Here is a 13,698-nt window from a genome sequence, read left to right on the forward strand (position 1 = left end):
CAAGAACGACACAGCAGGGCTCCTGACGGGGCAGGTCTGGGATGGGGTAGCTTTTGAAACCACAGGGAGATGTCAAACTGCTGCAGCTGATGGGAGCTGGGTTTGCTCAGTCCTCCAGAGAGCCACCAGTAAAAGTGTCCCAGGCAGAAAATCTGCAGAGCGATCCACCAGCGGCCCTGAGGACACGTAGATGGCTGCGGTATCAGGTGGGTCTCTCCAGTATCTGGCCCTAGTCCCTGTCCCTGCCTGTTTCATACACCTACTCTGCCATGATGCAGTTTGGCATGGGCATGGTAGAACTTCCCTGATGAGAGTCTGCAACACTCATGCAGGAGGCAAAACCATTTGTTAAGGAAGACAGAGGCAACCTCAGGGGCACATCACAGGTGCTTTCAACAGTGGAGAGTTGCAGCCAAAGGTGACTCTTGACAGTGGGTGGTGGCAGGCAGGGAAGAGCTGCACCAGAGGGATGGAGGTGGTGCCAGCAGAAACCATGGAAAGAATGAGGGAGGTTCACTCTCTGAGACAAATTATTTGGGGTGTGTCATCAGGACCCGTTTGTGTGGTTGCTGCATTGGTAATCTACCTCCAGACAGCACAAGCTGTTGAGGTGGCAGGCTGGTATGTGGCCCCAAGCTTTTCAGTTGCTCAATCAGGTGCAGGAGTGAGAAAAATACAGGGTCTAGAAGGGCTGTTATGAGCAGGGAGTAAGATGAGCAACAGGATAGGTGGAGAAAGCCTAAGCCAAAGCAAGACAGCAAGTCAGCTAAAAGTTAAGACAGGTAGAAAAAAAGCCCAATAATCCTGCTCAAGCCTGGAAGTGGACTATCCTCTTGGATTTGCCAGAGCCAGAGAACTAAAGGCATGATAATACCTTGGCTGTCACTATTACTACAACTTAAAACTTCTGTAAGTGCAGCAATGGGTACATGGAGCCCATTTGCTGCATCAGAAAGATGCATCCTCAGCTACTGTAGCTGCTCAGGTACAGAGGGACTGGCAGCAAGCGGGGCACAGGTAAAGTATGAAGCCTTTTGGTCACTGGAGCTTTAGTAATGAGACCTCAAACACACGGTGTCATCATTGACAAAAGATGGGGTGAGAGAACTGAGTCCCCTTTTGTGATACTCCTGCCCAGTGGAGCAGAGGAGCGGCAAGGGCAGCATGTGGGAGTCGGAGCTCGGAGTGTGGCTCTGGGCTGCATCTCTCCAGGGAGTCCAGGAAAAGTTTCTAGAGGACAGAGACCAGCCAGAGCAGTTCACAGGCAGGCAGGGAGGCCTGAGGGGGAAACAAAGATGTGTCACCACGTATCCTAAGTGGGTCACAGCGAGAATAGAAGGAGGCTCCAAGAATGGATTTTTGCCCCATCTTCCCACTGGGAAAGGCTGCACTAACAATGAGGCTGTGGCTGCGGTTACCATTAGCTGCCACCAGTTGCCACGTAGAACAAGTTCCTGTGTGACAACTGGATTACAGGAGAATGAGAGAGGAAGAAAAAAGCTGAAGAGCAGCTAATAAGGGCCCTGTGACACAGAATAACCCAGTTAACTGTGAATGACCAACAATTCCCTTCTAACTAGATGTCAAAGGGAGACACAAAGGATCAGGCAAACCAGGGAAAAATTTGTACCATGCAGACCCATCTTAGACATTGACTGACCTGCACCAAAGGCTGGATAAGAACTGGTCTGTAGCACTGCCAAAAATGAGCACTTATCTCAGAAGATGGCAGAAGGCCATCTGCACAGACCCAGCACATCCAGCGTAAACCCTACAGCATAGCCCAGTGTTTGAAAAAGATAGACAAGATATCCCACAGTCAGATCAACACAGGCTGTTCTGTGATTCATCTCAAAACAAACAGCAAGAGCCAGCTTGCCTGCAGCCATAAGGGCATGGAAAGGGGCTCCTTTCTACTTCTACATCAAACTGGCAAATTCTGGGGAGGGCTATTTCATCACACCCAGGTCTGCCTGACCACAATTTTGCTGTGGTTCACACTTGTCAGAGGAAAGATAGCAAGAAAAGTAAGTCCAAGTCAGGAAATGAGTATCAAACCAGGAAAGAAGCAGGGCTATCATTTCATGTGACTCAGCTTTTCCAAAGCAAGCGGCCACATGGCCAGGGCAGAGCACTTAAGGACACCTTTCCCACCTTGCCTCCCTGCCCTAACTGCAGGGACCCTCCTAGGTTCCCATTCACAGACCCTCTGTTTTCCAGACAGGAGACTGACAGCTACATTCCCAAAGATCGCTGTTGGCCAAACGATTTGTCACAACCAGGCTCCTTCAGCCAGATTGCTGCGCATCTGCAGGGACAAGCTGACGGGTCCCCTTTTGTGGCAGCTCACAAACAAGCTTTACTTGACAGGCTGATGCAAGGCAGATTTAAGCACTGTTACCTACAAGCTCAGCTGAAAATTTTTACTGGACAACACATAGCAGAAAAGCAAGGGAAGTCACTTTTGGAAATAAGATGCCCCCTCTCATTTGTTTGATCTCAAGATCATCTAAGACAGGAGGGCATTTTAAGAAGACAGGGAAAGAGCCAGTTTATTCCTCCACAAGGGCCTCTCGCTGACTGAGAGCTTCTGAAATAGCAGTCTCACTTTGTGAGGGCTAGGTCCCACCACTTTTCTTTACAAAGATCCCATTGCACAGGTCAAGAGATCACAGGTCTTGCACCCACAAACACCAACCAATGCAGGCTGATGTGGCTCACATGGACCTCTGGCAAAGGCCAGGAATGATGTAAAGGTTGTGCTTTCTCTAACATCTGAAAGTGTCAGAAGTGATGGGATTAACAGGGATGAATCAGATGCTGCAAGAGCCTTCCTATTCACGGGCAGCCACACTTGAGGTGCAGCTAAACCCAGTGGGCATTTCTATCACTATTTTAGGCCAACAAGATAATCTACATTAATCCCAAACTCATAAACTTTGCTTTTTCCCTGTTCCCAGCTGTACGATAGACACTATAACAGAAATGCAATAGGGAGGACTCCAGTGCTGGCACTGGTTCCCAGGGAGCACTCTTCCTGTGGTGACACTCATAACCCTGAGCTGTCATGTTACTGTGTTCAGCTGCAGACATCAACCAACTTGTACTGCCACCTCCCTGCTGTAATCCAAAATATACCCAGCTCAACTTTCCCTTGTGTACGTATGAGCCCAGGTCCATGCTGCTGTCATGCAGTCCAGGTTGGACAGGCTGCAGTAGGAGCTGTGCTCTTTCCTCCTTTTGTCTTCCTCCAATTACACCAGCTAGGATCTTGTGTTCATTGGAACTAAGGTGCATTGATATGTATTATTAACCATACCACGGATTCTCTCTCAAAAAATAACTGCTGGGTCTTCAAGCTCAGACAAGGCACATCAAGTTTCACTTCAATCAAACCACACAGACATTTTGACTTTGTCTAGAACTTCTATTTCAAGGAGTAAAATTGTTTCGAGCATATTCACAAGAATAAATATAAAATTACTCTTCAGAGTAAGAAGAGGAGTTTTTATAAAAATATATCTCTATCCCACAGAACCAGCTAGGGTTCTCATTAGGAAATATTATTTAATAAAAAAATAAAACACTGAAAATAAAATGCTTGACCTATACTGATTGGATCACCAAACAACTGAAATTTTAAAAAGGATATAAATATTGTAAATATTGTTAATAAAAATAACATTTAAATAGATGGAAAGCGACTGAGTCCATCTGGATGAACAGAACACTGTACAGAAGCCACGGTTTCTTCTACAGGGCACCAACTTCCTTGTACTCACTGGTGTTCATTTGCCTCTTCTTTCTTCGGTACCTTGAAGTAGAGTAGAGAAGAGAAGTATGAGTTCTGAAAAGCCTATTGCTCCAAATGGTGTTTTGGAGAGTGAAGGGAGGAGGTGAGGGGGTAAAGGAAGGAAAAAAAGAAACCAACAACAAAACCTCTATGACCTACTCATGTTTGTTTTAAACCTCTAGCAGCTAGACTTTGTCTGTGCTCATTTCCAGGTCTGAGATAACTTGCATGCAGAATCTCATTTCTCAACTCTTCACTGAAGATTTCACATCTGCATTAAAGTCCTGCTGCTGGTACTAGGTTTGTCTTTGGAAAATTCTGCTGGATCTTTCCCTGCAATGGGGCTGAGTACCCTAACCAAACAGGCCATCTTGTGTTTGAGATGATACACCATCAAGTCTTCAGACAGGGAAGTGCAATTATGGTGATTACCAGCTAGCTATCAGATCTGTGAAACTAAGTTTTCCCTCTGGGGGTTGTTCCACCTTCCTGGCTCTCTAACAGCGCTTAGTTATTAGCATGAAGAACAACTCGGGCTGCTTGTGGGTCTTAATGCAGAAGACTACTGTCACCAATGCTAAAGCTGATAAGTCAATACTTGTGATATTACAGTCACCACAATAACATGACAGATAAACCAATTACCTAACATTAATCCAGTTGCTTTCCAATGCCTGGTGACTACGGAAATAACGTTACCAAGAAAAGAAACTGGAATTTTCCTGTTCCTTGTCTGCTCTCTCCATTACCTTAACACCCCCTCTAAAAAGACAGATGCAAATTAACTTATACAGTCTTCCATTAGGGTTCACAGGCATCTGAGGGTATTGTTAGTATACCTAGCCTGGAGTTTGGGGTATGCTATGCTGTCAGCATACATCCTTTTTGAACACTTCACTAAGTGCAGGCTAGCAGGACATCTGTACATCGAACTACCTCCATGCCGTGAAGTAGGTGTAGGTATTCCTATCTATCTGGAGACACTCAGCGGACATCTTGCTACACATGCAGCTAACTCCCCTTCCTGAGCCATGAAGAAAACTTTTTATACCTTCTGCAGATGTAGTAGCTTGCAATAGAGATGGCAGCAAGCAAAAGCAGAACGACGATAACTGTCAGTGCCACATACTCCTTACTGAGGGGTTGTCTGACGAGTTCTGAATGCACACATCGGACACCAGAGAAGCCAACATCACACCTGAGGAAAAGAGACACAGAACTAGAGACATCACCATGGGGTTACACTTTAATAGTCCGTAAGGCATGCCATACTGCTGGCCTGCTGTTCCTCCAGGGACAAGCAATTTGAACTCATGTTACTCAAGCCCATGTAGTCCTAGAAATGGCTGCAAATTCTTCAGTAAGGAACACCCTTAAAAATGCCTAGAGCAGGGCTGTCAAACTCATTTTCACTGGGGACCACATCAGCCTCACAGTTGTCTTCAAGGGGCCCAATGTAATTTTAGGACTGTATAACTGTAGGATTAGTTACATTTATACAGTCCTAAAATTACATTGGGCCCCTTGAAGGCAACCACGAGGCTGATGTGGCCCCCTGTGAAAATGAGGTTGACTCCCCAGGCCTAGAGGGTCTTTATTTTGCAGGCTGAATCAAAGAAGAGAACTTGCTGCTTTGCCTAAGGTCTAGATTTCACTCTACTGTAAAAACAGATGAAGAGGGAAACACAACAGAATGAGTGTCCCAAGTTTAAGTTGGGTTGCTGTCTAATTTCAGGCATCTAAGGCTCTCGCTCAGGTTTCACTGGAGCCAGCACATGTCCTTAACACTTGTTTAAATGCAGCAGAGGCATATTATAGATATACTGCTCCTCTTTGAGTTCTTGTAAGCATTTAAAGGCTTTGCTGGATTGGTGTTCTAGCTAATTGTCAACAGCAGCAAGATCAAAGGCCATGTACTCCAAGCCTGCCTCTCTGTCCATACCTGCAATAGTGCTCATCCAGGTCCACTATGTACATGCACTGCCCATGGAAGCAGTAGTCCTTCATTTCGGGCTTGCATCTTGCTATCCCAACTTGGGCCACACGTGGACTGTTTTCTGTCTGGACTGTAAGGAGATTTTGTTAGTGTCTTGCCAGCCTTATTTTCCCCAAACAAGGTACAAGCTTTATAAGTAAGACTAACAGTCTCACCATCAAGAGGCCTCCAATATCATAGGCATTAAAGCAGGTGAGCCTTCTGAACAGGGAGAGGATTTTTTCAGGCCAGAGTCATACTGACTTTTCCTTTGGGAGTTCCATGTAAGCTATTTTTGCATTTACAGCAGAGTTCTCACTTAAGGCAAAGTGATATTAAAGGAAATACAAGCTTAAAAATGGTTCTTGTTCAACAACACTGAACACTTAGCAGAATGTTGGCGATGTTGCTCAACAGGAAAACTATTTCCAAGGCCACCTCATTGAAGCCACCAGCCCAAGAAAGATGGGAAGCAAAGACTTACTATTTACAAAGCAAGCTGTGTAAGTGCACTTACTTAGTGCGGTTGTGCAGTTCTCCATTTCACCAGGCCCACATAATGGGATCACTGTTGTGCCCAGGACTGTTTGTAATAGGTAACCTACAAGAGAATAAAAAGAAAAGTTAAAACTGGGTGCTTTTCAAGTGTATTTAAGTATTTCAGAAGGTGTACTCATTAAGTTAACATAAGAACAGAAGCTTTCTATCTTTATTGGAAAAACCTAGTGTTGTAAGCTGAAAAAATGTAGGTCTGAGAGATCTGCTACCTGTATTACATAAGGCATCACAAAGAAACATATCTGAAATCCAAACTTTTAATGTAGAACAGAGATCAAACAGGAACTCGGTGTCTGTGACCACTTCTCACCCATGCCCTGAGTGAAAATGGGCAGGAACAGGCTTGGAAAGATTACACAGGTCAACAGGAGAGGCAGAAATTAGTCCAACTCTGATTATATTTGGTTTCTGACTAGTCTGGCATAGCAGCTGTGCAAGGGACACAGCCAGGGTTCCACAATTAGGTGTGACAATCATTCATTGCAGGAGGAGTTTGTTTGGTGATCAAAATCAAGATGTCCTTGAGTCACAACAGTCCACGGGGAGAGGATTTCCTAGGACTCAGCAAGTCAGCAGTGGCTGGTGACTCAGTACACCAGGTCAGTGCTGAGCCAGGCTTAACCCCCTCTGGTTTCAGAGACCATATACTGCTTGAGGTAGGCTTAACATAAAAGCTGCTCTTCACCAGCAAAGAGCTTCCTCAGCCCTCTGGCTGCTGATCCCAGCTTGAAAGGCTGGGCAGTTCCTGAACTAATATTCTTGTGCTGGAGTTATTCAGTTAAAACAAGGCACTTTCGGACACATCTCATGTGAGATACCAAACCCTCTTCATCTGGTCACTGGGTTGGAGAGGTTACTGACCACTTTACAGATCCTGGGCCAGTGTTGCTTATTCTCAGGAGAACCCCAGAAGAAAACAGGTATGTTTCTGTCCTCCTTTCACCGTCTGCAGTAAAGAAAGAACTGCAGCTCACCACGTTTGATGTGGCTGTCAGACATAATAGGACACTGGACCATGCAGGCTGAGGATTTCAGCTACCAGAGCAGCAGCTGCATTTCCTTGGGGAGCAAGGGCACTCCTTCCCTTCTTTCAGAGACCCAGCTTATAAAGCATTTTGATATCTTTTGGGCTGTATGGTGCTGCACTGACACAGCTTTCAGGCATTCTACTAGTTGAATGAACACTCCCATGCCAGCACAAGTATTTGTAGCTCCATGGGTAGGAGGAATTGTCGATGTTTGCTCCAGCTGGTCATAAAATCCACTTGGCTAACACTCCTACTGCGGTCACAAACTAACCTGCTCATGAACTGCTTAGTCATCAGCTCCATTCCACAGAAGTCTGTAATTTGTGTCTTTGGGCCGTTTGCCTATATTAACTTGTCAGGCCATGCACGCCTAATGGAGGGAGTGTGGCTTCATAATTTCTTGATCACTCTAATTCAACTCCAGTTATTAGAAAGTTTTGTTACATCTCAGTGTTCAATCTAGTAGTGATTTATGGATTTCCGGCAGCTCATCTATTTCTGAGTGATTAGTAAGGCTTCCTTAAAGCTTTATTCCAGTTAAATACAAGAACAGCAGGACTATCCATCTTAGAGGAACAGGGGTTGGTTGTATTTCTTTAAAAACACCATTCCTTCTCCCTACCTCCCTCTCCACCACATTCCTTGCAAAGCTAATTAGCCAGGTTTCCACCAAGCTTTAGAAGAAAGGACAAAGTCTATGCGGGCCAAAGTGAGTGCCATGGTAGCAGACCAATGATGCCAGCATCTCAACTTGTACAGGAGACTAAGCTGGAGACATCTGCTCCTGCTAGCGTGACTCAGCAGGACCTGCCTTTCACTCCAATGGGGCAGGACCAGCAAGTTTACTTTCAGGGAGGGATTTTTTTTTTAAACAGCACTGTGCTTGCTATAGATTTCATCAGGAGAAGAAGTTTAACACTTTTTCAAGGCCAATTTGACTTGCCATGACAGAAAGTTTAAGCGTCTGAAGGATGAGACCATCAGCAGACAGATAATGGCAGCTCATTTACTGCCAGAATGGTGGGCTTTGAGCTTCAGCCAGGGACCCTGTGTCCCAAATTACACTGAGAAAAGAAGATTTACTTGTCAGTCCTTCTTCCCAGGAACTAGAGGAACATTTCAGGAGTGCTCCATGGACTAAGTTGCTTCCTTGGCAGGGAGCAGCTGTGGCACGGGACAGCTCTGGCCCATGAAGTGATGCCATGTCATTGAAAGGAGGGATGCTAAAATCCTGAGATCAGTGGGAGTCAGTGACCTGACGCTCCCTCCTGTTTCCCAAAAACTGCCACTATCATCTCTATGTGATGTGCTCTGGCAGGATTGGTCTGGGGACCACATGACAGTAATGAACATAAGGTAAAATATGCGTAAGGTACCCCAGACATCTACCTCTGTCATACTTGGTTAAGTAGATGGGTTAAGCCAGGTGATGATCTCTTTTAGCCTACATATTTCTGTTTCAGCTTGCATACTTTGTTGATCTAAGCATAAACTGAGCTGTTACTTTTTAATCTAAAGTTCCCAGATTAAGAGTTACCAGAACCACTCTTTCACATTTCAGAAACTCAAACCTATGTACAGGTTTGAGTTGGGTCAGCTCTTCTCTTTGCTCCACAAAATGGCACTGCTTTCCACCTAGAGGAAAGGCCAAACCTCAGACAACTGGGAGGGACAAATTAAAATGCACCTCCTCCTACAACACAGAACAAAGGCTTGCCCCATTCCAGACACATGTAACAACTGATAGCCTCTACCAGCTGACTGCAGACACACATTGGCTGGAAAAGCTGGATTGCAGGTGTGGATATTTGCTGACATCAAGCAGTATTTTCTGTGTTCGGTCAAAGTTCTTCCTGCTCTCCACTGTCACATTTTGCCCTTTTCCCCCATATACATTTTTATCCTCTGACATCAATGGGAGGGGGATCCTGCAGGAGGATAAGGGATCCATACACCACAATGGCCAAGAAAAGCCTTTCCCAGCATAATTACCAGATGACATATACCAAACATAGGACCTGGGAGAGGTAGTTGTATTTTTATTCCTTTGCTGTTCACTAGGCAAGTACTCTACAGGGTACAAGATAAGAGTAATGAGACAGTAGATACTCATGTGTGCCTTGCAGGAACACAAGTGCTATGCTTATTGCCACACTGCTAGCATGCAGATATGACAGAGTCTGGTGTTGCAGGTCTTACAGTAAGGTTAATGCTGACAGAAGTGGCTATTATTGGAACAGGAATATTGCTGCTGTTTACTGGTCTTTCCATGAAGGATGAAAGGAAAACAAGGGACAGAGACTGGCTGCCTTTGCTTCCTGCAGCCTTTGTCAGATATGACATGCAAGGGTTAATTATCTGTTCATCCACTGAAAGCCAGCTATAGTTTCCAGTTACAGGATGACTGCTAAGGATGAAGGATGCACATACAGGATACATGTAAAGGAAAACTAGTTCCTTTGCAAGATTTACACCCATTTTAAAGGGGAACTGTTAGGTTTCTGAGAGGTCAATCATTTGAGTTGGCTTTGCCTGTCACCACGATCACTAGTCTTGCACTAACTCACCTGAAGAAGACCCCATGATTCTACTTTACATTTGGCATCTCTGTGATCTCTCTGTCACAGAGGTAGAGTCTACACTTCCCATGTGGGTTGCACTTCCAAAGCAATGCCAAGTTCATAGATGTCCAGCTGAGATGTACCTGCAGGATTTCAGCCCATTTTTACTCTAGAGACAGATCAAGCTGGATCCCCTGTCACCTGATTTTGGACACCCAGAGCATGTCTGACTGTCAAAGGCCTTCTCTGTGTAGGCTAAGCAGGAAATACGGAAGGTAGCCAGTGTGTCCTATTAGCTTTGCAAGCATCACTACTACCACCATTTAACTGTGGTGCATCACCTTCCATATCTCTCTGCTGCTAAATTCCCTAACCTTCCACAGAAGTTTGTAGGCCATCTCTAAGCAATCACCCTCGACAATAAAGACTAAGTGAGGATCGCAGAAATGCAGGGTTAGCCAGGAAAGCCCTGCAAATGTGGCACAGGAAAACGTAAGGTCGGCAGCTCCTGAAACTGTCTGGAGATTCGAGGCTTCCTCACTGAGTGGGCATTACAGCGACTGCAAGGAGGCAGGGAATGAGTGACAGCTCTCTCCCACCGCAAGCCCAGAATATGAAGCTGACAACTGTCACTTCAGTTAGGCTTCAGCAGTTCAGCAGTTAACCTCCTAAAGTCTGGCATAACACCAGCTACAGACAGTCTTCGCAGCTTCTGCCAGTGGCACTAAGTTCTGCTTACACTGCCGACCTGGGAAGGAAAAACAGAAAAGTACTCGTACTACTCATTATGATGCCATCTGGCTATGACTAATCTACCCTTTACTACTAGATTTTGTGCCTGCCCCGGAAAGAAATATATCCGTATACAAACCCATGAAGAGATACCAGTTCCTTCCAGTGCCAGTTTTGTGCAAAGCATGGCTGAGTCACAGCCTACAAGATGCTTAACCCATCGTCCTGGCAAGTAAGATGCTGTACAGCAGCTGATCCATAAGCTATTATGGAAATACATGTCCAAGATGAAAGAAAGAAACTCATGCTGCAGCGAGCTTAGCAGATGCTGGAACATCCGCCGCACAAGAAAAGTCTTGGGAACTGAGTTTACCCATTAACTGTGACCCTGAGCCCAACATCGTGATTGTAAGAATGTGCTTTGTCATTAATGCAGCATGCGAGTGCTCCAGGACTTGGTCCTGCCTCAAATGTTTGCTGCCCACACAGTCAGATTCACCTCAAAGGGTCAGCTCTCGGCAGTCACTGCCTGTCACTCACAGCATCCAGTGAAGGTGTGTGGCAAGGATCAATTGTTGCTTCACCACATACCCAGGCTCCAGGACTCTTGATGCTCTAAGGATATGTGTGTTCACTTTGGACTTTCAGGCAGCTGATGTCATGCAATGGAGTAACACGCTCACAGGGAGGAGGTGGAGAAGCATCAAGCAGAAGGAGGCCACAACCTGTTTTGTTACCATAAGGAAGTCTCTGCCGCTGTGGGGATTCACCTGCTGAGTTCACCCAGAGCATGGCCTGGGTGGGTGAAAGCAGCAGGACAGGACTACAAACAAGATAGGACAAGGTGACAGAGAACAGATCCCGCTGCCTTTAGCAAGTCAAACAGTGAGCAGAGTTGGAGAGAATAGAAAGGAGCATTCACCTTTACTCAGTCACAGGACGCACCTGGACCACCGCACAAGCAATAAAACGTCCTGTTACAGCACAACACAGAGTAAGACCCGTATACTCCATTCCTCTCTACTCATAAAGCCATCTGGGTACCCCCATCCTTACCCCTGACTTCATCTCAGAGACGAAACACATCCGCTTCACCTTCAGACAAGCCAAGCCTTACATTTTGCCAGAGATTTTCCAACAGTGAGAAAACACCCTAGCCCTTCCCAGCCTCTATGGGTCCGAGGAGATGGCTGTCCATCAAAGCCAGGCGCAGCCAGGCTCCCCCACCCGCGATGGGCACGGCGGCGATACTCACCCAGGAAAAGCATCAGGCTGCGGGCCCGCAAACAGCCGGCATCCATCGCCCTGGCGTCCTCGGGGACAGGAGAAAAAGGAATGGGAGAAGGAGACGGCAGCCGGCTGCGACGGGAGCGGCGGCGTTGCGGGAGCGGTGGCGTTGCGGGAGCGGTGTGGGTGCCGGCCGCAACGCCCCGGACCTTTATGAGCCGGCGGGAGAGGCGGGGCGGCGCTGGCCGGTGATGAAACGCCGTCTCGGCTCGGGGCAGGTGCCCGGCCCCGGCCTCCTCGCTTCCTGCCCTACCGCCCTGGGCGGGCTGAGCCGAGCCCAGCAGTGCCTACCCCGGGTCGGGTGGGGGTGGGGGGAGAGGGAAACAGAGGCGGCGCAGGCGCCCTCCCGGCCCCCCGCACCTGGGGTGATGACCCGACAGCGGGCAAGAGGCTGCCCCCCAGCCCGGCTGCCCAAGGGCTTCGGTAGGAATGGGGGGCCTGGCCAGACACAGTACTGCCTGAGCCATCCGTCTGGTGGCTGTTATCCACATACACTTGGTGTTCTTTATATTAGCAAGCATTACTGCAAATAGCACACAGGTCCCCCCTAAACAATCTCGCCAAGATGCCAGTGCCCACAGCTGACTACACAGCCTCAACACTGCTGCTTTCTCCCCGCCCTCAGTTCATCACTGTAAGGCATAACAGCCTGTGCAGGAAGGACTGTGGGGACATTGCACAGCCATGAACACTGCCTGTGCATAAACCATAGTTTAGAAAACATTTCAGGGTGGGAAGCCATAAACCTTCTGCCTTCCCTAATCTCCCATCTCCTGGCATTTCTGAAGTGACTCTCAGCACACACATCGCTGCCAGGGAGGCTCAGCGCTAGGGGCAGAAATGAAATGGTCCATTAAGTTACAGCACAGACCACAGGAATGCCAGCACCTTACCTAGCACAGGGACTGGCTGTGATGGTGTCAAGATCAGGGGTCCTTACACCACATTGCCCCTCCAGTTCTTGGCCATGTCACAGTCCACGGGAATGGGCAGTTCTTGGTACCAGCAAGTCCTTCAGTTCTTTTTGAAAAAAATCCTTTCAAGCATCTTCATGAAGCAGATCATGCTGTTGCTACATTAGGTAAGGCCTCATTTGGCACCTACATCCCATCATCAGACACTTGAGGGACACCCCACCCCAAAATCCCCACTCTATGGATTTGCCCAAAACAAAGTATATTTTATCTAAACAAGCTCAACAATGGTGATTATTTCTTTTCCTTTTAAAGAAAAATTAACTTTTCCCTATTTCTTACTGCTTAAGGTGAAACACAATTTACTGCAGAACTGATAAGCCTATCTCACAGTGTAAGGAATTTGAGTATTGACAGTCAGGTGCAAGTTTAATGGCTGATGACTCAAGTATTCATAGTTTCTCCTTTTTATAAGCAGTTATTGATACAAGAGAATTATAGAAGACACTGCAGAGTACAATATACAACATTTCCACGTTCAGATTCCAGTTCTAAGTCACAAACAGTAATTCAGGGAGCTGGAATAGATCTAGTATTTACAAGTCATACTCCTCCTTATTCTGGGAGCATTTCCCCTAGGTCTACAAAAGCATGGAAGTGATGAAATTTTAAAAAGCAATGTGTGACTATAGAATTGTATGTCAGCACAATTTGTTAATTATCCAAATTATATGAAAGTTGGCAGATAAATGTAATAAAGATCAGTCTGAAAGTAGCATTCAGAAATTTGTACTCCATAAGTAAGCAGGACACAGAGCTGGAATCTTTTTCCAAGTTCCTTTTTCGCCCC

The 13,698-nt window shown here is 46.5% G+C and overlaps 1 protein-coding gene across 2 annotated transcripts in view; it reads right to left on the reverse strand.

Annotated features, from left to right (window-relative positions):
* Positions 1-5,738: 5,738 nt before the first annotated feature.
* LOC309439132 (epigen-like) overlaps positions 5,739-13,698 on the reverse strand; it is a 76,887-nt gene continuing 68,927 nt past the window's right edge. The window contains exons 9-10 of one of the 2 annotated variants that reach the window (XM_082051291.1): positions 6,286-6,369; positions 5,739-5,859 (exon numbers count right to left, since the gene is read on the reverse strand). In XM_082051291.1, the coding sequence (XP_081907417.1) occupies positions 6,334-6,369 (36 nt within the window). In that variant the 3' untranslated portion in view covers positions 5,739-5,859; positions 6,286-6,333. Of the gene's footprint in view, positions 5,860-6,285; positions 6,370-13,698 lie in introns of those variants that run through there. The other variant, XR_014183927.1, reaches the window with a different exon arrangement.

Source organism: Streptopelia decaocto (genome assembly GCF_964273445.1).
Source record: "Streptopelia decaocto genome assembly, chromosome: 4".
NCBI classification, from domain to species: Eukaryota; Metazoa; Chordata; class Aves; order Columbiformes; family Columbidae; genus Streptopelia; species Streptopelia decaocto.